Source organism: Staurois parvus, unplaced genomic scaffold (genome assembly GCF_062004578.1).
Source record: "Staurois parvus isolate SC_StPar_1 unplaced genomic scaffold, SC_StPar_1.0 ptg000909l, whole genome shotgun sequence".
Taxonomy (NCBI): domain Eukaryota; kingdom Metazoa; phylum Chordata; class Amphibia; order Anura; family Ranidae; genus Staurois; species Staurois parvus.
Genome location: NW_028318705.1, coordinates 491,390 through 514,573, shown reverse-complemented (window position 1 = coordinate 514,573; position 23,184 = coordinate 491,390). Strand labels below are relative to the sequence as shown.

Below are 23,184 nucleotides of genomic sequence, written 5' to 3'. Positions count from 1 at the left end.
AAATGTACTTTTTCGATTTATTTGGGGTTTTTTGTTTTTTTTGGGGAGTTTGGGGAAATCCATCATTTTTTTATTACAGTTATCAAACCTTCTAGAAGGATCTAAATCTATAGAGTGATACAATCTACAGACAGTACAGAGGAGAACATAAAACATTATAAAGTGCAGAAATACATTGTAACCTTTCATAGGAAATGGCAGTTTCATCATCTTCAGTGTGACATCAGATTACTGGGATGGGGGGTGGGACAAGGGAGTCCAGCCCCTCCCACCACCCACCCCTCCCAGTCTATATGAAGGCTCAGGCTGCTCTCCTCTGTCTCAGTCCTTCTCAGACCTTTGAGTATTTAAAGCACTTGTCCCCCCTCTCCTCCAACCCCCCGCCTGGTCACCTCTCACCCATCCCCCCCAGCAAAGATCTCCCCTTCTGTTAGAGCTGATTCCCTTTATCTTCCTACAGGTAAGTGCCTTGTCTTCTCTATTGGGCTTTATGTTGTATATTGACTTGTAGAGCTCTTTGTATTAGTTGTGGTATCTGTTTAATACTCTTACTTTATAGAATTCTCCTCATGTTTGTGTTCTCTACATACAAGGACACATAGATGTGTGGTGTCAGAAGTCCAAGTGTTCCATTGAGTCTCCCTCTGACTTTTTTTTTTTTTTTTAATTAACTTTTATATATTAATTTATACTAAAAACAATTATATTAATATATAAAATGATTTTAAAAAATCATTTTAGACAATATAATTAAATAAAATAACACAAATATTCAAGTATATTTATATAAATTGATTGATTTATTTTAGTGTGTATAATTTTATATATTTTTTTATTATATTTAAAAGTGTGTGTATATAAATTATATTAATATAAAGTATACACACTAAAATAAATCAATTTATATAAATATACTTTAATATAATATTTGTATTATAATATTTAATATTATATAAAATGATTTTTAAAAACACTTTATATAATATGTTTTTATTATATTAAATGATTTTGAAAAGGATTTAATATATTAATTGAATATATAATAAAAAAAGTGTAAATGTATTAAAATAAATCAATTTGTATATATTAATGTAATAAAATTATATTGTCTGCTCAAATTGTCTGAAAACGATTGTGAATTCACTGTTTTGTATTGACATTGTATGTATCTCTGTACCTGTCATTGATTTACATTTTTTTTTCTCTTCTACTATGAGTTTGCCATACCCTGTTTTTATGCAACCCTGTTTGTTGTAAATGTTTGAAAATCAATCAAAAGTTAATAAAGTGTGAACAAATTATATTTTAATTTTATATTTGTTTTCAGTATTCTACCAAGCAAGTGTATTGGGACTTGCTCTGTTCATACTATGCAGGTGTTTCCGTGTGTGTGGGGCAACCATTCACTTCAATGAGCTTCCCTATGTGTGAGAAACATGGAAACGAACTCTCATCCTCTTGCAAAATTGTGATGACCGACATGATTCTGCAGCACCATGCGTTTTGGTGTGTGCATGCTTTACTGCTAATCTGCATGTGCAAACAAATAGTGCAGCGCTTTCAAATGACATAAAAATCATCCAAAATAAATATCTAAGTGAGCATTAAAGTAATGGATAAAACAAGACCAATATGTAATACAATTATTTATTAATAACCAGGATTTATATAGCGCCAACAGTTTGTGCAGCGCTGCACAATGTAAAGGGAGACAATACAATTACAATACGTTTCAGTGCAGAAGGAATATATATATAGAGGGATATTGTAAAGCGCTGAGCAAATTGTTGGTGCTATATAAATCCTGAAATATTTATTTAATTTTTAATTTAATTATTATTTAATTTTTAATTTAATTATTATTTAATTTTTAATTTAATTATTATTTAATTTTTAATTTAATTATTATTTTTAATTTAATTTTTAATTTAATTATTAATTTAATTAAAGTGCCAGTGCAAAACACTGAAAGCAATCATAAAAGTGCAAATTGATGGATCTAAACATAAGTCATATATAACCATACATTCTAAAGAAATGGAGCAAGGCGAATGTAACTGTTCATGCTTGGAGATACATGGGGTGGTATTGGTAATTGGCAACCCCTCTAGCAGATTTGCAGCAGTGCCATTAAAGTGGTAGTAAAATATGTATAATTTCCCTGCCCTGATTGGATGCAGATGCTATTCAGCCAATAACTTTACACCCAGGTTGAAAATTGACTTTTGTCAATCCAGGTTTTGCTAACGGGCACACTTGGAGCAATTTTTGTCCATATCCACCATAAGTTGGCTGACGTTTCCAAGTGTGTGGCCAAGTTTAGTTCTAAGGGCTCGTTCACACATGACTGTTTTACCAACTCTTGCCGAACGCCCCCATAGCATTTGGCAAGCGTTGGTCCGGTGTTTGCGGAGCGGCACCATAGGCTAGAATAGGAGGCTTCAACGCCTCCTGACTCGACCAGAGGCGTCCGTTTTGCTGTGACGCTACCACTCCCGCAGGGGTGGACTGACCATTTGGAAACTCTGGCACTGCCCGAGGGCGCAGGGTCAGTAGGGGGCCCCATGAGATGCCCCTGGTACCTTTTTCATAGGCTTTTTTGAGTTTGGACAAGGACACAGGGGCCCCATGATCCCCTATTGCCCGGGGGCCCCATGAGTTGTCGGTCCGCCCCTGCACGCCCGTTATAACCGCACCATGTGCTGCAATGGGAACAATTCTGCTGCTTGGAAACAAGGCTAGTGTGAACGTAGCCTAAGGCTTGTTCCGTGTGGGGGTGTTTGTGGGTTTTTTTTTATCCACTTTCATTGATCTGGTTAAGCATGGCTTCCTATGTGAGAGGTCCTGGAGTCACTTAATTAAAATAAAATGTTGGCTGATTTGCCTAAACAAAATTGTAGTTTTTATTAGTGTACACTTGTGGCTGAGGTCTCTGGTTGTCGGTTTGCAGTCTGGAGTCTTGGCTTGGTTTCCAGTTACCTGTCCTGTAGGAAGTGCAGGGAAATGTTGATGGCTTTATGGAAGTTCTGGTGAAAATATTTAACCAAAATACAATGAAATCTTGTGAAAGCCTCACCATGGCGGCAGAGGCGGACTGACAACTCATGGGGCCCCCGGGCAATAGGGGATCATGGGGCCCCTGTGTCCTTGCCCAAACTGAAAAAAGCCTATGAAAAAGGTACCAGGGGCATCTCATGGGGCCCCTACTGACCCCGGGCCCTCGGGCAGTGCCCGAGTTTCCAAATGGTCAGTCTGTCCCTGCATGGCGGGTTTCGGAACTAAAGATGACCATGGGACGTTATGCTGTCTAACATGTAGATGTAAAGCCTTCCACGAGTCGCTGCTACGAGACCAGCCTGAAATGAGCAGACAATGAAGAGGAGCCTCCTGTATGTGGGGGATTGTAGACATGAGTTGTTGGACCTGGTCCTTCTACTCAAGCACATGCCAATGTTCTGTAGTCTGGTTGGAACATTGTTCAGATGTGGTCCAAACATCGTAGAGTTGGCCTTGCTCTATAGAGGTGCCCATAGTCCTGAACTGATCAAAAGTTGTTGATCACTTGGCTTTGATGGTCACATGGCCGAAAGCTACTTGGGAAGATCCCGGTGTTCAGCTGGGCTCCATTCACACTTGTGCAACTCCAAAGTTGTGCGATTTCCAGTGCATATTTGATCCAACTTGGATGCGACTTTTGGCTGTCTACTTTTGTTGCGTCTCAATAGAAGTGTGACAGTTGTGCAACTTTCAGTCTTTGGCACTTAAGTGACAGAAAAGTGCATCATAGGGTCAGAATCTTTTTAAAGTCGCTGCAACTTTGGCTTTCATTGAAATACATGGGCTACAACTTTGGATAGTCGCATGACAAGTGTGCATGAAGCCTTACATTTTTCCCAACTGTTCTTTCTGGAGGATGGTGGCAGTTTCAGTCTTGCACAGGGGCGGACTGACAACTCATGGGGCCCCTGGGCAATAGGGGATCATGGGGCCCCTGTGTCCTTGCCCAAACTGAAAAAAGCCTATGAAAAAGGTACCAGGGGCATCTCATGGGGCCCCCTACTGACCTCGGGCAGTGCCCGAGTTTCTAAATGGTCAGTCCACCCCTGGTCTTGCACCAATGCTCTTTGGTGGCTTTGTCTTCCCAACTGACATGTTTAACAAAAGTGCCACATGTTCTCAAGAGTCCAAAAATCCTTTAACCTCTTCCCAACCGCCCTATAGCAGATATACTGCTACAGGGTGACACGGGTGGGCAAAAGTGTTTCCGGGTAGGGGGCACGTGCACGCCCCATTCGCGGCCATGTCTGTCAATCACCAGGTCCCAGCCGGTGATCACTTGCCAGCGCCCGGTGATTGCCGAGCAACTCCGATGGGGAGAACTGTGTATACAAGACAGTTCTTCTCAGTGTCCGTGCACACTGCTTTGGATGGCTGTACACAGCACACCCATGCAAAGCAGTGTGATTACAGTGGAACACAGTTAACTCTTTGGGTTGCCCCTCGTGTTAACCCCTTCCTGCCCAGTGCCCTTAGTACAGTGTCAGTGCTTTTTTTTTATTTTTTGTGGGGTTTTTTTTTGCATTGATCACTGGGGATGTCAGTGATACAAAGTCAGTTCCCCCCCAGTGTCAGAATGCCCGCCGCAGTCCCGCTATAAGTCACGGATCGCCGCCATTACTAGGGGGGGGTGGAATAAATTCCAGTATCTATACTGCCATTTGTAGAATCTATAACGTTCACATAAACCAATTGACATGTATTGGGATTTTTTTTTTTTTTTTTTTAGCAAAGACATGTCGCAGAATACATTTTGGCCTAAATGTATGACTAAATTTGATTTAAAAAATAAAAAAAAATTTACTGGACATGTTAAATAGCAAAAAGTTGTGTGTTTTTTTTTTTTGTGTTTTTTTTTTTTGTGCCAAAAATAAAAACGCACTAGAGATCAAATACCACTGAAAGAAAGCTCAATTCGTGGGGAAACTATATATTTTATTTGGGTGCAGCATTGTATGACTGTGCAATTGCCAGTCAAGGTAATGCAGCACCAAAACGCAAAAAATGTCCTGTAAGGAAGGGGGGTAAAGCCTCAGGAAGACAAGTGGTTAATGTTGCATGTGACACATCCTGGTTAACTAACATTGAAGGATATAGGACTAAAGTTTGGTGCTTTTTTTTTTTTCTCTCCCCCCTCCCAACTTGCATGGCCCCTATTTGTCAGGCCATTTGTGTCCCATCATATGGGCTCTTGTAATGCCTAGCCTTTGATGCAGCTAAAGGAGAATCTGATTGCTAGATTTATGACCAGCTTACATTCAGAAACATCTAAAAGATGCAAATTCCTGGACCGTCATGCTGGTGTTGGCCTACCAATAGGAATAGGTGCTCCTGTAATGTGTAGAAACCCAAATGGAATGTAAGTAGGATGCTGTTGGCTTTTGTATGTGTGGACTGTAGACAATGCTGTGTCAGTCTATGGGGGAAGGGATGCTTGCTGAGTCATTATCTTTATGGTGATTGCTCATTTACTAGGAAGCTTCTGCTGGGAAGGAGCTTAAGAAGCTCCTGGAGACACAAAAGGGATCCCCAACCCCCTATGTCATATGGAGGGAACCGCAAAACACAACTGCTATACAGTATACCAATGTGTAATCCCCTAAGAGAACCAGTCTGACGGGGCTTGTATAGGAAGCTAAGCATGGAGTCTTCAGTGGTGCATAAGACGAACTGTATATCCTGATTTTTTTTTTTTATTTTTTTTTTTTTGGTTGAATAACCTCTTCAGCACGACCCGGCCAAATTTATAGGCAGGCTGGTTCAAATGAAGTTGATCGGCTTCAATACAACCAGCCTGTCTGGTTGCTCGCATGGTTAGTGCTGGCAGCTATACCTGTTGTTGTATTCTGCCAGTTGAGAAGGCTCCCTGCGCTCCATCAGCAGAACACGATAGCAAAGCAGAGGGGATTCCCACCATCAGTATGGACTTTCCTCCAACCATGGGTTAAAAATTGCATAATGCATGGTCTGTCTTAGATCTATATTGCTATTATGGGATTTCTCTTCTGTTCTGGTGGCTGTGACCAAGACTGAAGATGGGAAATCTAAAACCTTATTGGCCACAGAACAGCTAGGGTAGAGGATATGCCATTGGAGACTTGGGTTCTGATGACCATTTAGGAGTATAGCCCCCTCTGGTTTTGGTGACCATTTAGGAGGGGTGCCCCCTTCTGTTCTGGCAACCATTGAAGCTGGATGCCCCTTTTTTTTTTTTTTTTTTTTTTTTTTTTTTTTTTTATGGTGACCATCTAGGAGAGCCTGCTTCTATTCTGGTGACCATTGAAGCAGGATGCCCCTTCTGTTCTGGTGACCTAGGAGGAGAGCCTGCTTCTATTCTGATGACCATTGAAGCAGGGTGCCCCTTTCCTGGTGACCATCTAGGAGGAGAGCCTGCTTCTGTTCTGGCAGCCATTGAAGTCAGGTGCTCCTTTGGTTCTGATGGCAGTCTAGGAGGAGAGCCTGCTTATGTTCTGGCACCTATTGAAGCCAGGTGCCCCTTCTGTTCTGGTGACCACCAGGGAGGACAGCCTGCTTCTGTTCTGGCAGTCATTGAAGTCAGGTGCCCCTTCTGTTCTGATGGCAGTCCAGGAGGAGAGCCTGCTTTTGTTCTGGTGACCATCAGGGAGGAGAGCCTGCTTCTGTTCTGGCACCTATTGAAGCGAGGTGCCCCTTCTGTTCTGGTGCCATTTTAAGAGGAGCCACCTTTTTTGAGATGACCATATGTGGGATGACTGACATCAATACAAAGGTAAAAGGGGTCCTAATCCTTCCTCACTATCCAAGACGAGACGTTTTTGGCTGGAGTTGCACGTTTAAACTTGAAGCTAACAGGCTCGACTTTTTAAAGGTTTTGATTTCCCATTTTTAGCACTTCTGTTTGCACAATCCATTTAGCAGAAGCTCATGCAGCAGTGCTAGGACAGACCTGATTTGATGTAAATAACTTGGATTTTTCAGGCAGGTCCTCCATACTACATGGTGGCTGGAAAATCTAGAAGATTGCACAGATGTTAGTTTGTAACATGTGGTCAGCTGTTAGCGGATTCTTCTAAAGTAACTGGAGGCCCTTTGAATTCAACTCTACAGCAGCTGTCCTGTCAACTGCCTAAACTAATACAAACGCATGTGGTTTACCAGCTCCAGGGTAACCCCAACACAATCGCTCATTAAGTCTGGTTTTTATAGCTACAGGGTTCTTATGTGATAGTTATGCACTCTGGAGATGGCACATTCACTGCTGCTCTGCCAACTTCCTGATGATAGTTTAAAGCTGTTGGATAAACATGTGAGCCTGGCAATTATTAATTTTTTCTTTTTTGTGGAGGTTAGTAGTGGAAGCCTTTTCTTGGCACAGGTTTCCTTTTTGAGGGTCCCATTCACGGTTTGCACGTTGCTGTATAGTAATGCCTGAAGCAGCACCACAATCTGAAGGGCAGGTTTCTCGTAGATATTAAGTTGTATGCATTGTATAGACTAATTCCCTCTATGCCACAATATTCAGTCTTTAATTTTGTGCTCTGTTTTTTCTTCCAGGATAAGTATTATGTTTATACGAAATCTTTTTTACCACCACTTTTCTATGGAAAATAACGGGTATCCTATATCCACTGCTTGTGGCAAATGTGACGGTCGGGACGCCTTTAGGGAAGCCTGATCTCCGGAACCATCGCCACTCCAGCTGGAAGACGTAAGGTACTGTTGGCATGTATGGGTTTTGTTGGCTTGGTAGGGGAGCTTTGGAAATCATGTGACCCAATCCATTTGGTCCATGCATCTTCTAAACTGCATCATATTGTCAGTTAATATGAGGAGGGTGAAAGTTAGAGGTCTGCAAGAAGGCCTGAGTAATGGGACTATACTCTAAGCCAGGTATCTGCAAACTTTTGTATAAGGGTCTTGTAAATTTTACAAATAACAGGCGGAGTTCCCCCTTACATCAGGGTCCCCTTCAGAGTCTCCCAATTCCCTCCTTTGCATCAGGGTTCGGGTCCCCAATTAGTCCCCCCACCCTTTGCATCAGGGTTCAGGTCCCCAATTAGTCCCCCCACCCTCTGCATCAGGGTTCGGGTCCCCAATTAGTCCCCCCACCCTTTGCATCAGGGTTTGGGTCCCCCAACACTTAATCTCCCCATCAGGGACGGACTGACAACTCATGGGGCCCCTGTGTCCTTGCTCAAACTCAAAGCCTATAAAAAGGGTACCAGGGGCATCTCATGGGGCCCCCTACTGACCCCAGGCCCTCGGGCAGTGCCCTAGTTTCCAAATGGTCAGTCCGCCCCTGCTCCCCATGCATCTGTAGGCTGGATGTAGCCCGCAGGCTGTAGTTTGGAGACCCCTGCTCTAAGCTAATGCATTGTAATTCTCGGCTCCTTGCCGAAAGTGTTATCACTCGAGGATCAACAGGTATTTTGTTGGCTTATAACATTACAGGTGCTTATATAGTGTAGTCAGTTTTTGCAGTGCTTTACATATATTGTACATTTACCATTCATCAATTGCTGCCCTTAAGCAGCTTACATTCTAAGGTCCCTAACTCGTATACTAGGGCAGGAGACAGGAGCCAGTGAACCTACCAGCATGTGTTTGGAGTGTGGGAGGAAACCCACACAGGGACATGGATAACATGCAAATTCCAGACAGGTAGAGCCGTGGTTGGGGTTCACACAAACGATCCTAATGCTGCTAGGCAGAAGTGCTAACCACTTAGCAACACTTACATCTGTTTGATAATAGGATGGTTGTGGTGGCTGCGTTTATTGGTCCTTCAAGCTTTCCTGGTGACCTGTGATCTTGTACTCCATCTCAGATACCAGGATCTCCACTATAGAGGGTGCCATAGTTGTCACACAGGCTGGACATCAAGCATGCCTCCCTTTTAATCTTCGTTACATAATTTGGGATTTTGTAGTTCAAATAGAGGATTGTTTTTGGTTCATCTCACATGACAAACACACTTTCTCTGACAGGATCAACAGACTTTCTGTACTTGGTCAAAATGTTTAGCCTGAAAAATTAAAACTAATTCGGCTGCCACATCTAAGGCGTAAAAGCTGCAATGTGAAATTTTCCCTGGGATTCAAATTTAGAAGTAGCACTGTGCAGAACTAAAATGTTTGGGGGGTGGGAGGTGGTGTCAGTTTAATTTCTGCTATCATTCGGGAGATTTCTGTTCATGGTCTCCCGACAGAGTGAAGATCTCTCCAAAGGGAAATCCCCTCTAGAGGTTGTCACCAGAGCAGGTGTCTTCATGAAGTATTTTGGCTCTCCTGTTTTGGTGACAACTGAAATTGTTGGATCCTGTGTGCCCGGGCTTGGGCTGTGTTCACACTATAGTGTTAATGTGTGCAAGAACTCAGCTTCAGGGCTGCAGCAAAAATGCCATCTGTCTTCATCAGCAGCCAGTATGGCCATCAAACATGACTCATTCAAGTGAATGGAGCTGCACCATAACTGCATGCGATGCTCGTAGGGTGTAGTGGAGCAGGCTTTTCGGGGTTGAAATGGGCAGTGAGATGGTGACCTATCCCCTCCCAGTCAACTGGTAATCTGGATTGCTTTTTAGAGGGGGGCATCAAGAGTTTCCACCAGTGTAAATGAGTCCTAATCATTTTTAGGGCAAGATATTGGGGTGTAACCTCTTTTGAGGTCCAAGCAGTCCCTTAGCAGAAGGGGGTGCTTAAAAGCTTGTCTTGAGAAAAATTAAACTTTTGGTGCAAATAAGACAGGTGTCAACTCAAAGGAAGACTGGGCCAAGGGGCTTTGTAACTCTGATGCCCTGTAAAAGGCTGCACTGCTTCCACTAGACATCCCTAAAGTCTTCCTGGTGAAGAGGTGTAAAAAGTCCCCTCCAGTGTCCTATCAGAGTGCAGGATGAGAACCGGGTGCAGACCACCCACCTCGGCATGGATGGTGTACAGTGTCTGAGCAGAAGCCTTGCTCTATGCCCCACTGGAGGCTCTCCACCCCTGCCAGCCAGTTCAGGAACCCAGAGGCACTGTCCAGCCTGACCCACCGAGTCAGCAGAGTCCCTGGAGTGGAGTTTCAGCAAGGGATGGGGCTTAGGAGGAGGGAGGGAAAAGGGAGAGCAGGAGGGGCACCAAGTCTCTGAACCATGGGCCTCTGGGTTGTGCTTGCCCCCCCAGGCCAAAAGTTGCCAGTCGGCCTGTGTCAACTGTTAGGCTCCATGCACACTGGGCGTTTTTAATAACTATGGTAACGTTTGCTGTGCAACGCCAGGTTCACATCTCCACGTTCCTGAAGGCCACGTTTTGTGGGGGCACAAGAGCTCATTCATTTGACTGGACTCCCGTGCCCTGGGACACGCAGGAAAGAAGTCCCTGCACTTCTTCGGAAAACGCAGACCGCACGGGAACTTCGGTTCTCAGTACGGTTGCGATTTCCAGTGTGGGCAACATGCCATTAGAACCAATGGCACCCACCTGCCATTCCACATCCCGCTGTGTGGGTGGTGTGGCTGCACAAATTTTTGTGTGGATTGCAGCAGCACAACCCACACATGTGAACCAGGGGTAAAGTCATGCTAAAAACGTGAGTTTATTTTTAGTGCTTTTGCATTGGCTTTTAGCCACATTTTCAGTTTTAATGATTTTTTTCTTTTCATTCAAAAAAGCTGGTTTGCTGCATTAGAGCTTTTTTTTTTTTTTTTTGCACAGCTAAACTCCTAGAAACCCACTATTCCTGTTTGGTTTTTTTTTTTTTTTTTTTCCAGCCTAAAAACACTGATTAGTCTATGCATGGACACATAGGATAAAATGCTGCAGCGTTTACTGGCTGTAGGAAAAAACGCCAAAAACAGCCGCTGTTAAAAACGTCCGGTGTGCATGAGGACTTTTCATTATCTTAGATGGATTCTTGTATAAAGCACGTGTCCTTGTAACCGGATCCTCCGCCTTGTTTGTAATACATGGAGATTACCAGACGTCTCATTATGGCTGCTCTATGTAGGTGAGAGTTCACAGGAAGACAAGGCGTTCTGTCTCCCAGGCATTACATAAACATTGATTATTGTCCCTGGCTGGCTGCCTGGTTGTGGAATAGTGACTTCTAGGCACATCTAGAAGTCCTGAACCTAAAATGTCATGGTCCCTGCATCCCCATAGTTACCGCCTGCATGCGGTGGCTCCAGCCACAAATGAATGTGACACTCATGGGGTTTGGGCCACAACCTATGTGAATGAGCCCTAAATGTTCTGATTTGCTGTTTGGAGGTCTTTGGGGTCTGACAAATGTGTGGCCGGGTTTCTGAGCTGTAAGTATAGGTTAATTCGTGCGGTTCTGTGTGCCGTATTTGTTCGGGCGCAGCTCAGCATTCATTTTGGACTGCAATGCCTGTAATTCCTGAAAGAAAAAAGGTCCTTGTGCATGGAAATTGCATGGCGCTTTCCATCTGCATTACCTTTGTCAGTACATGGGGATGCCATTAGAGTTGATGGCATGCCGTGTGTTTTTGAAAGCGGTATGTTGAGTGCAATTTACACTCCGCACAAATGTAAAAACTCCAACAGAAACCAAAAACCAGCATTTGAATCTTCTTGCTGCACTGAACACGGAATCTAGCACTCGCTGAGGTGCCACCCTTGGTGTATCGGGGGATCTTGATACTAGCAGAAAAGAACAAAACGGGGCGCACTCTCCTTGTGCATTACCATATTAGGAAATTTATTATAACATCACAAATGCATATTCACAAAACAAAAAGGTCATCAAAACAGACAAGGAGTCAAAGATGCCAGTTGTGGACAGCAGAGGTCCTCTGGTAAAAGTGCCAATGCGTTTCGGGAGTCAAATTCTCTTCCTCAGAGCAATAGGTGACTCCCAAAATGCATTGGTACTTTTACCCGAGGACCTCTGCTGTCCACGACTGACATTTTGACTCCTGTTGACCTTTTTTGGATCGAGTATGCATTTGTAATTGTATACATTTCTTATCACAGTAATGCATGAGGCAAGTGCGCCATTTTTGTTCTCCGCATAAATGTAAACCTAGCCTAAAACTGTGTGGGACTGCTTGTTTTGAGTGGAGAGGGGTTAGAACCCATGTCAGGTGCTGATTGTTTGTGCCCCTGTTGAGGAGATTAATCCTTTTTCCAGATCACCATTGAAAGTTAAAAAAAAAAAAGTGGTGTCACCAGAAAAAAGCAAATCCTCCAATGACACTAGTTCTGGTGGCAACCAGGGATTCCCTCACTTTGTCCCATAGCCAAAACAAAAGTGAAAAAATGCCTCCAAAGTGGGGGCAAATCTCCCCCCAGTGTCACAGATGGCACAAGGGATATACCCTCCCTTACTCCAGAACAAAAAGGTTTTGCCTTTTGTAGTAGGTTATTGGGCTCGTATTCCTTTCAGCAGCCTGTCTGTACAATATCTGTATCCTGACACAACACATCCAGATCTTATCTGCCCTAACTACATCCTGAATGAAAGCCATGGTCTCCTATTACAGCAGGCCCGGGACACAGCTGTTGGTCACCTGTAACTATGGCAACCTGCCAGGAGGACACAATGGCTTAGTACAGGCCTCAGATTAGTGTCTAGAGGCCTTATTCATATGCACTTGGATATCATGTTTTAATGCTTCTGTACTGCCTGTGCGTTGGCATCACATTGAGCATTTTGGGGCATGTCGTCTTCTCTATGCCTTGGTGCAACCAGTCGGCAGGGTGCAATGGCCTAGTACAGGCCTCAGCCAGGCCTATAGTACTTGTGGTAGGCTAGGTGTCATCTGATTGACCATAGGCCTCATGCACATGGGCTTAGAGATGAGACAAAGGTTTTAGCCATGTTCAATGCTCCATATTGCCTGTGTATTGGCATCAAATTCTAGGTCATGTCCCCTTCTTTAGGCCTTGCTGCACCCAGCCAGTGGGGAAACAATTGCCTATACAGGCAAGACTGTATTACTGGTGTGATGAGGCCCCATTCACATGGGCTTAGATATCCTGTCTTAATGTTCCCATATTACCTGCACATTGGCATCAACATCAAGAATTTTAGGGCATATTGCCTTCTCTAGGCCTTGTTGCAACTATTCAGCAGGACACGATGGCCTAGTACAGACCTCACCCTTGGTTGCAGTACTGGTGGTAGGATCCATGTCTTCCAATAGACCAGAAGCCTCATACACATGGAATGAGGAAGACAAAAGTCTTAACCGTGTTTATGTTCCAATGGCATCTCAGATTTCAGGGCATGTTGCCTTCTCTAGGCCTTGCTGCAACCAGTCAGCAGGACACAATGGCCTAGTACAGACCTCAACGATGGTTGCAGTACTGGTGGTAGGATCCATGTCCTCCAATAAACCAGAAGCCTCATTCCCATGGGATGAGGAAGACCAAAATCTTAGGAGGCCATTGGACCATAACATAGCTAAGACTTTGGTCTTCATCATCCCATGGGAATGAGGGTTCTGGTTTATTGAAGAGGTTCCCTTACTTTGGAGAGATTTCTTCACTTTGTTTTTGGCTATGGGCATGAAGTGAAGGGCAATTTTCTCAATTGGACTCGACAGGGGGTTACTTTTCCCAGATTGAGAAGCTGTGCCTTTAGTTCTATTTTAGGAAAACTGTATCTGAGACAGACCTGCTGGTCAAGATTTGGAGTTTACACTTTAAGGTGACCACACATGGCCACTATCTTAGATTGCCAGCTGTAGCACGGGTTAAACCTGATCTATGTATAAATTGAATGGCCCTTTTTTTATGTAGACCACTATACATCACAAATTTTCAATTTAGCGAGAAAGTAATGTTAAGGGCCTACCTGATTTGGATTAGAGATCTGTACAATCAGATAGAAAATCTTTGCAGGCCACATGGTACTAAGATTGTGGCATATTGCAAACTCTAGAGAATGCAGTGTTGCAGATAATAAACAATTTGTGAAGTAACGAGTTCATTGCCTTGTACTTCAAGGTTATGAAAATGGCTGACACCAGTGCTGGTCTCCATTGTATAGCCCTAAAAGCCATTATTAAATGTGTATCTTTTCCTTTCCAGACTCCGGCGGCAGAGTTCGTTTGCCTTGTCTTATCACTACAACAAATCCCCTGGACACTCCAGTCCTTTTTGGGTTTATACATCAAAGTATAACTTGTCAAAATGGTTGGCTTCAAACCCACAGATGTCCCGCCCACCGCAGCTGTGAAGTTCGTCGGTGCTGGCACTGCAGCTTGTATAGCTGACCTGTTCACCTTCCCCCTGGACACCGCCAAAGTCCGACTGCAGGTTAGTAAAGAACACAAAACATGATAATTTTTCTAAATGATATGAAATTAATATTCTGTAATATCGGTAAACCAGAGTTTGGTTGCTGCACTTGAAGCCTTTTGGCCTTATTAAAGGGTCAACTCACCAGAAACTGGCATTTCATTGGTTCCTGGAGAGTTAAACAATCTGACATTTCTTCTTTTGGGGACTCTGTTGGTGAGATCTTTGCTTGGAGTTCCTGGGTACATACACCTGGTGTGCCCATTAAGAGGGTTCCTAGGTCTAAACACCTGATGTGCCTCTTATGAGGAGTTTCCACCCTCTGCACTAGTTTCTGTATCCTGCACACCTGTTGTGTCCACTGTGTTCCTATCACTGCCTGGAGTCCCTGGGTCTGCAAACCTTGTGCCTATCATAAGGGCTTCTACCATTCCTGATCTAAGTTCCCTGGTCTACACACCTGCTGTCCTTTTTTTTTTTTTTCTTTTTTTTTTTTTCTCTATGAAGGGTTCCCACCATCCCTATTGGGTTTGTATTATGAAGAATGTAACCGGAAAAGCTAGCACACAAAGATGGACAGGAACTGAGCTGGGAATTGCAAGGGAGATCTTGCTGTTGAAAGTATGAGGAGCAGGAGCTGACCCATCCTTTCATCTAGAACTTTAACATTTTGGGGACCCATCAAAGGCAAAGCCAAATATATTCAAACTGTTCACTGATACTACTTTTTGTTTGCACAGATTCAAGGAGAGGGAAAGACCCCTGTCAACTTGAAGACCGCCCAGTACAAGGGAGTCTTTGGGACCATTTCCACCATGGTCAAGACAGAAGGGCCCAGGAGCCTGTACAATGGGCTGGTAGCGGGTCTACAGCGACAGATGAGCTTTGCGTCCGTCCGAATTGGACTGTATGATTCTGTCAAGCAATTTTACACCAAGGGATCAGAACGTAAGTGGATACATCTTAATGTCTGTCATGGAAACCCATTTCTTTGGCCTAAAACTTACAACTGGATGTTTATTTTGTGGATATTTTATGCTTTCAAATGATTCAGAGGACAGTATCCATTTTCAGGCATGCAATGCTTCCATTACTGCATTCAGCATTATCTTCATCTAAACTTGTCAATGGACTTTTCTGAAGGCACATTGTGTGGGCTGCAATTTTTATGAAATTCTAGCTCTAGCCCTCTCTAGAAGAAGTAAAAGGCTTTGCCTTTTGATCATATCTTTAACAAAAACCTCGGATGTGCTTTTAGGACTTTTTAAGGTGGTAATTATCTGAAATGGATTAAATTTCATCTGGAGTTCTGAAATCTTAGAGGCTTGTACAGCAGATAGAAATACATTCTCTACTGCATACTAGAGCAATATGTAAGCATACATACTGTTGGCTGGGTGGAAAGTCATGGCTAGGTCCCCTTGAATCATGGTTATGGGAGCTGTTCTCTTCTGCTCCATATGTTCTCTGTATGACTTAATCTGGCAATTTTTAGAATCTAATATTGAATTGACATACAACTTAACAGGCACATACATTAAGTGTCTTTGCTATGTTTTAGTACATCTCCACTACATGCAGCATTTTAGAGACCGAAATGTGAGTTGGCATAGATGACTTGACAAACAGATCTATTCTGAATTGGCTAGATTTGTGATATTGGGTTGTCAATGACCTTTTGACCATTTCTTACAGATGTTGGAATTGGAAGCAGATTGCTTGCTGGCTGTACCACCGGAGCCATGGCGGTAGCAATTGCTCAGCCCACAGATGTGGTCAAAGTGAGATTCCAGGCCCAGGCCAACACTTCCAGTGCTAGGCGGTACAAGGGAACAATGGATGCCTACAAGACTATTGCCAAGGAAGAAGGCATGCGCGGCCTCTGGAAAGGTTTGTCTAGCTCCTTTATTCATTCTTTGAAGAGTGCCCAGGGCTTGAGCTGGATGTTGGGTTTTAGGGATGGGATTATGCTTCCAAAATCTAAAGGCCATCATCAAAGTGGGCCAAGGTGGCCATTTCCACACAACAGATGGGATTAAAGAGCTGTCTTGGCTTTCATAGGGAATAGGTCTATGGAACAAAGTCTACCCATAGATGCTAAGAAAATTGAGATATTGACAGTTCATATAAGACTGAAGTTGTGTAGTAAATATTCTGAAACACATGACTAAAATCCAAACTGGATTTTTAGCTTTGTATTGTACACAACTCTTTGCTCTGTCACCTTTCCCCACTCTTTAATGTTAAAACACTTTGGGTTTTGCACGGTCTTCCTGTCCTGGTGTCACAGGACAAAGTGGGGGGGGAAATCTCCCCAATGGGAGCAGTGATGTAAACAGTTCTGAGTCATACCTGCACTAAAGATCTCTTGCTGGGTTTTGGCTTTAAGATGTCCAAATGCATAACATCTATAACTGGAAGCCCTATTAGTATCTGGCAGTCTTCTGTACTGTAGTTGCATGTGACGAATAGTATTTATAAAACCCTCTCATGAAACTGGTCTAACCTGCTTAGTCATATTTCTATGGCAGGCCCTGGTATTACTGCTGAACTACTTCCCATGTAGCTTTTTCTTGTGGGGTAAGCAAAAAGGGAGCCTGTACTGCTTCAAGGTTCACCAAACCTGTGGTATGCACATGCTTTGAATGTGTTGCTGAAAACCATGCAATGTATCCTGTTATGCATTTTCTCTGCACTTGGCAAAGCTGATGGAGCTCTGACCAATAAAGGACTTGGCCAGTTAAAGTTGGGCCTCCTTCAGCCTTAGTGCCCCCATGTTTAACGGAAAGACAGGTGACTATAAAGCTACCTACATGTGACCCTGCCATACACTAGCTGAGCAGTTTTAAACAAAGGAAAGAAACTTGCCACCATGATACTATAGGAGTGTCTGTTCTACCCCAGCATGAACTGTGCAGACTACAAGCTGGTAAAAGCAGAATTCAGTACAACTTTGGTTCCGTTTAGAATTGGGAAATATCTACCATTAGTGTTTCCTTTAAATAGAATGCTAACCTACATGAATGTCTTTGTCCCCCACAGGTACCGCCCCAAACATCACCCGCAATGCCATTGTAAACTGTACCGAGCTGGTCACCTATGACCTCATCAAAGACTCCCTCCTGACCTACAACCTTATGAGTGGTGAGTTTCTGGATATTTACCCTCCCCAAGTTTGAAGTACAGACCTGGTTTCCTTCCAAAATCTAAAACCACTATTGGATTATCCAATTTATACGGCCATCTTAAGCTTCCGGCAGCCAGTTTTACCTTCAGCTGGCTGGACAAATTCCTCCATCCATAAACAAGGTGGCTAGAGGAAATTTTCCATGCCCCTTTAACAAGTCTAAATGTTCAAACTTCTGGCACACAAGGCAGCCCACACAAAGATTAAGCCAGTCCCTGCTGGACTGTCAATTTCACTTTATGTATAGTTGGCTTAAGAGGTTTCACTTGGCAAGTCCTCCACTGAGTTGTTGCCATGGCTTGGCATTGGGTTGAAATTATGACAATACCTTGACATTAACCATAAGTCTGTAATCATCCTTAATCAGACAGTTTAACTGACAAGGACCAAATGAGAGGTTCAGTGTTTGAGTTTACACACACCTTGTGTATCAAATTGAGGCACACCTTCATTTGGCACGAAGACATCAATTTTGAGTGTGCACATCTTGGGGCTAGTTGACACCAGGTGTGGTGGAGGTGAGCTGTCAGATATTTCCTGCACCGCCAAGGAACAATGCGTCATTTTTAATGGTGGCAGTTCATATGTCAGTGTATTTAAAGTACTACGTGCATGATACAAACCATTGCATCACAACACAGCAAAGTGAAATTGCATGTCAAAGTTCTGGAAAAAAAAAGAGCAATGCACCAGAAAAAGCACATCATCCCTGTCACACAGCACACTCAATCAGCCTTGCGTTCTGTAGGGATTGCTGGTGTGAACAGCACTGTCCTCTCACAGAATGTGTAGCTGAAAAAATTGTTGCCCATAGCCGGTTTTTCCTTCATCCCCCTATACAGCGATGACATTGTGCCAACCTTCAAATGGTCCTTATGGGCATCGGCATCCACTCATGAGGTTTAAACTAGACCTGTCAGCATGGTTTCCTATGCAATCTCAATCTTGTGTCATTCTTGTAGACAACCTTCCATGTCACTTCACCTCTGCATTTGGAGCTGGCTTCTGTACCACGGTGATCGCCTCCCCTGTTGATGTAGTGAAGACAAGATACATGAACTCTGCCAAGGGGCAATATCGGAGCGCCCTGAACTGTGCCTTCACCATGCTCCAGAAGGAAGGACCAAAGGCTTTCTACAAGGGGTGAGTTGCTGCACTTCACAATACCAACCAACACCCACATGTCATAATGCTCCATAGTGCCCCTATTGATGTCAATCTTTGCATCCAGACTGTATTGTAATTGTCAGTAAACTTCTTTCCTGTGAAAGTACCCTTCCAAGGTTGCTTTTTTTGACCTGCTTTTGGTAATACTAAATAGTTGGCTGTCTGGCTATACATCAGCCCTGGAACAAGCATACAGTAAAAGGCTGGAGGGAAGTAAATTTTGTATGCCTGTTCCATGCCCAATATTGCACCTAGACTAGTGGCATTTTTATACTCCACAATGGCGACCAACGAATTCTCATGACAGCCAATCTTTAACATTGGCATGGATTTACCATGCTTCAATCAGCTCCTGAAACTTCACTGGTGTATTAAAACATTTGTGTAGCTTTTGAAAGTGTTGTAACCCCTTTTCGGTTTCATTAGGTCTGTCCCACTGCTGAAGATATTACCCCTGTTGGTCCTGGCAATGACAATTGTCACCGGGACAAAAGTGAGTTTGCTGCCAGAACAGAGGGGATATCTTCAGATGGGACACCCTTTCCAGCGACAACTCTTGAGGAAATTTCGCCTTGCCTAGGAGATTAAATTTAAACTCCTGTTTGTGTGTGAAGGGAAGATCCCCCAATGGGAAACAAGCTGATGGGCTTTAACCCTTTACTACTCAATCCAGAACAAAGATTTGGCTTATAGAAGACAAAGTAGGCTGCCAATATTCTGTTTTTCAATTCCTTATGGCAATCTCTCCTATTGACTATCACATGCTAATCCAGGGCAGGGGAATCACTTGGTGATTCTACACTGGTATTTAGTACACTTCCTTGGTACCTGGTTAGTGACTTTGTATTGAAGCCAATGCATAAGCATGACAACTGAGCATCTAACCTTTTTTTTTTATTGTACAGTATTTATATAGCGCCAAAGGGTATGCTCAGCGCTGTACAGTAGCAAGGGGGACAGAACATGAGACAATACAGTAACAATACAATACACGAGGGGTTCGAGGGCCCTGCTCTTTCGAGCTTACAATCTAGGAGGGAGGGGAAGGTGGTACGGGAGGAGATGGCTGTGGGGGATGGACTGGAGGAGGTTAGTTAGGTGAGGTCAGGTGTTGGGTGAGGTTGGGGTAGGCTTCCCTGAAGAGGAGGGTTTTCAGGGTGCGCCTGAAGGTGAGGAGGGTAGGTGACAGTCTGATGGATTGGGGTAGGGAGTCCCAGAGGATGGGGGAAGTCCTGGAGAAGTCCTTCAATCGGGCGTGGGAAGAGGAGACTAGGGAGCTAGAGAGTAGGAGGTCCTGTGAGGAGCGGAGGGCACGGGCAGGGTAGTACTTGGGTATCAGGTCAGTTATGTAGTTTGGGGCGGCATTGTGAATGGCTTTGTAGGTCAGAGTTAGCAGTTTGAATTTGATGCGTTGGGCAATCGGGAGCCAATAAAGGGATTAGCAGAGGGGTGGAGGATGTAAAGCGGTTGGTGAAGTGGATGAGTCTAGCCGCTGAGTTTAGGATCGACTGGAGTGGGGATAGCGTTCGTTAGGGTAGGCCAGTGAGAAGGGAATTGCAATAGTCCAGGTGTGAGATGAGGGAGTGTACGAGTTGTTTGGTGTCTGGGGTGAGGAATGGGCGTATCTTGGAGATGTTGCGGAGGTGGAGCCTGCAAGATTTAGATAGCAGTTGGATGTGGGGTAGGAAGGAGAGGTGGGAGTCCATGGTGACACCCAGGACTTTGGCGTGTGGGGTGGGAGAGATGGTGGCGTTGTTAGTAGTGATGGAGAGGATGGAAGGGGGCACGGGGTGGGGGGGAAGACCAGGAGCTCGGTTTTCAATAGGTTAAGTTTGAGGAAATGGAGCGACATCCAGTCTGATATGTCGTTTAGGAGGTGGGCGATGCGGGCCAAGAGTGAGGGGGTGAGGTGGGGGGTGGAGAAGTAAATTTTGGGTGTCAAATACAGGTGGTAATTGAAGCCATGGGAGTGAACAGAGGTGAAATGGCAGCTTTATTTGTTTGAAAAAGTCAGTGGCCACCATTCTTTTGTGGATTCATTTTATGAGGTACCATTATCCTGATTCATGTTTTTTGCCCTCTAAGTCTTAAATGTGGATGCAACATGCAGGGCTGCTGATAGGTGGGTATAGGCAATCATCCTGGCCCAGGCTCAATCAGGTCATCGGGATCAGATTCACCCCCAACCAGAACTTCTGCAAAGACAAGGTCCAGGGGGCTCAGAAGGAAGCTGTATAGGACCTTAATTTTTAATGGTGGCCCTGCCAGCATGCATCAAGTAGTCTTCAATCTTGTTCAAGTCTGGAACATGCTGCTTGATCAGGAGTTCTAAATTTCCTTTAGGATCTGCCAGACTGGTTCCTCCCATAAGTGTGTGTGTTGTCCTGCCATATACTGACTGACTTGCTCCTATGTGCCCACAGATTCATGCCCTCTTTCTTGAGGCTGGGATCCTGGAACATCGTCATGTTCGTCACATATGAACAGCTGAAGAGAGCCATGATGTCCGCTCGTGTCTCCTGGGAGGCCCCTTTCTGATCATGATGGCACCATCTTTCCCCTTCCCCACCTTGTTAAATTTGGGTGTCGCTACCTCTTGTAGCATTGTTTAATTACATTTTTAGCTGTCCAATCCCCATGTTTGTTCTCTGCTCCTTTCCTTCCTGGAGAAGTGACTACTTTTTTTAAAATGTTTGTATGGCTAATTTGGCATCCAATAGTAGACAACATTTGGTACCAGATTTTTATTCTTCCAGCAGCTGCTGTGCCAGATATTGTCTTCTATTGATTAAATTTTAAAGCTCTTCATGTTTAATGTTTCTGCACTTTATGTTAACGAAACCCTTTAGTGTGGCAGTGACGTGTCGGGCAGAACAGGAAGTATTTAATATCTGGAGGTTCTAACCCTTCCCAACTTCATCTAAAGATGAAAAGCTTTGTCTGGCATTGTACTCCCTCTGTCAAGTCTGTTTTGTTCCATCTTAAAGATTGTCACCCTGGCCATACAACAGCCATCTTGTTCTCAAACCTCTATTGACAAGATGAGGTCTACAGTCTGTGGAATAAACCTTTCACTTGCAGACTGGAAATCTTAAAGGCATTAACTCTCAAATACAAATAGTAGCTCTTGTATGGCTTACTAAAATTTTTTGTTTCCAATGGAATTTTAAACATTCAGTCATATTTGTACTGTAGTGTAAGTCGGTCTTTCTATTAAAAAAAAAAAAAGAAAAAAAAAATGGGATTAAAAAAGTAAACTAACTATTGCATGCCTGGAATGACAGGTACACCCTGTGTGGGTGCCAACTTCTGTAAATCACTCTGCAGTACAAAGGGCTTCCAACTTGCCAACTTGGCATTTCGGTTTCCACATTGGGATTTTCTGTTTTTGATTTCAATTGCTGCAAGTCACATGATGGGTAAACCAATTTCTGCTTTTTCATTTTTTGTGTAATGATTTCACATTCCTGAAACTGCTGAGTCTGTCAGACCTGAGTCATCTTCCTCATGTGGGTTGACAACCACGAGCAGGATGTGACGCTAGTCAGTCTGCCTCCTCAAAGTGAATTTGGTTCTATTGACAGACCAAATGACTTGATGTATGTTTTTTTTTGTTCCTTTGTATGTAAGACTGCATGATTTTCATTAAAGTTCGTGCACCAGAGACCTTGGCTTTGTGAATTTTTGTAAACCAGGTGGTGTAAACTGTAGTCCTAACTCACCAGAACCTGTTTGGTCATACTCTTGTTGGGTCCCAAGTCTCCCAGAGGAGCCATGATTTCCATATTCAACATGGAGACCAACTTTCTAGCCATCAGCCCCTTTGCTTGCATCTTCACATCAGAAACACTGCTCTATAATTGGCTAGAGTTTTCCCTTTTTTAGTCAGATGACCTCACAACTGCTGCAGTAAACCAATGATTTGCATGGTGCTCACTGTGTTTGAAATGAGGAATAATTTTTACTTATGGGGATGGAAAGATGTGAATACCTCCTGTGTTAAGAAGGCTTTGCTGTGTTGTGCATGGATTTGGTTGGAGGGCTTTGATTGCTTTAGTTCTTCCTTCCCCATAATGTGTGGCTTATTTGGGCCCAGGCCCTAGTGCATGGAAGTTGTGGTTTGCATACAATGCACTGATGGCCAAACTTGAAACCACTGTACAATTTGGAGTAAATGGTTCAATATTTATTACAGGTACTTGTGAATATACAATATGAAAAGCACTTGTAAATTGACGGCATACATCAGTCCCTGACCTCAAGTAGCTTACAATTGAAGGTCCCTAACCAATTCATACATACTAGGGCTGATTAACCTACCAGAAGCCAATTAACCTACCCAGAGGAAACCCACACAGGAAGAACATGCAGACTCCATGCAGCACTACACCAGCAGTTCTGGATGTGCATCTGACTGATGGGTTTTGATGATTTTCATGGCTCCTCTCACTTTTCTAAAATGAGGAATCCTATTGTCATATGATGTGAATAAGTACATAGCACAGTAAAGCCCTCTTAAACAGAAGATGTGTAAACAGGAAAATGGAT

At 43.7% G+C, this 23,184-nt stretch overlaps 1 protein-coding gene across 1 annotated transcript; it reads left to right on the top strand.

The window, feature by feature from the left end:
* The first annotated feature begins 302 nt into the window (after positions 1-302).
* Positions 303-22,300, top strand: UCP2 (uncoupling protein 2). The gene is made up of 8 exons (XM_089656480.1): positions 303-460; positions 7,591-7,749; positions 14,073-14,300; positions 15,023-15,230; positions 15,978-16,172; positions 17,325-17,426; positions 18,432-18,612; positions 21,060-22,300. Exons 3-8 carry the CDS (start codon positions 14,175-14,177, stop codon positions 21,172-21,174), a joined length of 927 nt encoding a protein of 308 aa, XP_089512606.1. The 5' UTR covers positions 303-460; positions 7,591-7,749; positions 14,073-14,174; the 3' UTR covers positions 21,175-22,300.
* The last annotated feature ends 884 nt before the right edge of the window (positions 22,301-23,184 follow it).

Excerpts from the sequence above, each read along its gene's own strand:
- UCP2 (XM_089656480.1), top strand. The coding sequence starts at position 14,175 with ATGGTTGGCTTCAAACCCACAGATGTCCCGCCCACCGCAGCTGTGAAG. Across the intron at positions 14,301-15,022 it reads CCGCCAAAGTCCGACTGCAG|ATTCAAGGAGAGGGAAAGAC; the intron begins GTTAGTAAAGAA and ends TTGTTTGCACAG. Across the intron at positions 18,613-21,059 it reads CCAAAGGCTTTCTACAAGGG|ATTCATGCCCTCTTTCTTGA; the intron begins GTGAGTTGCTGC and ends ATGTGCCCACAG.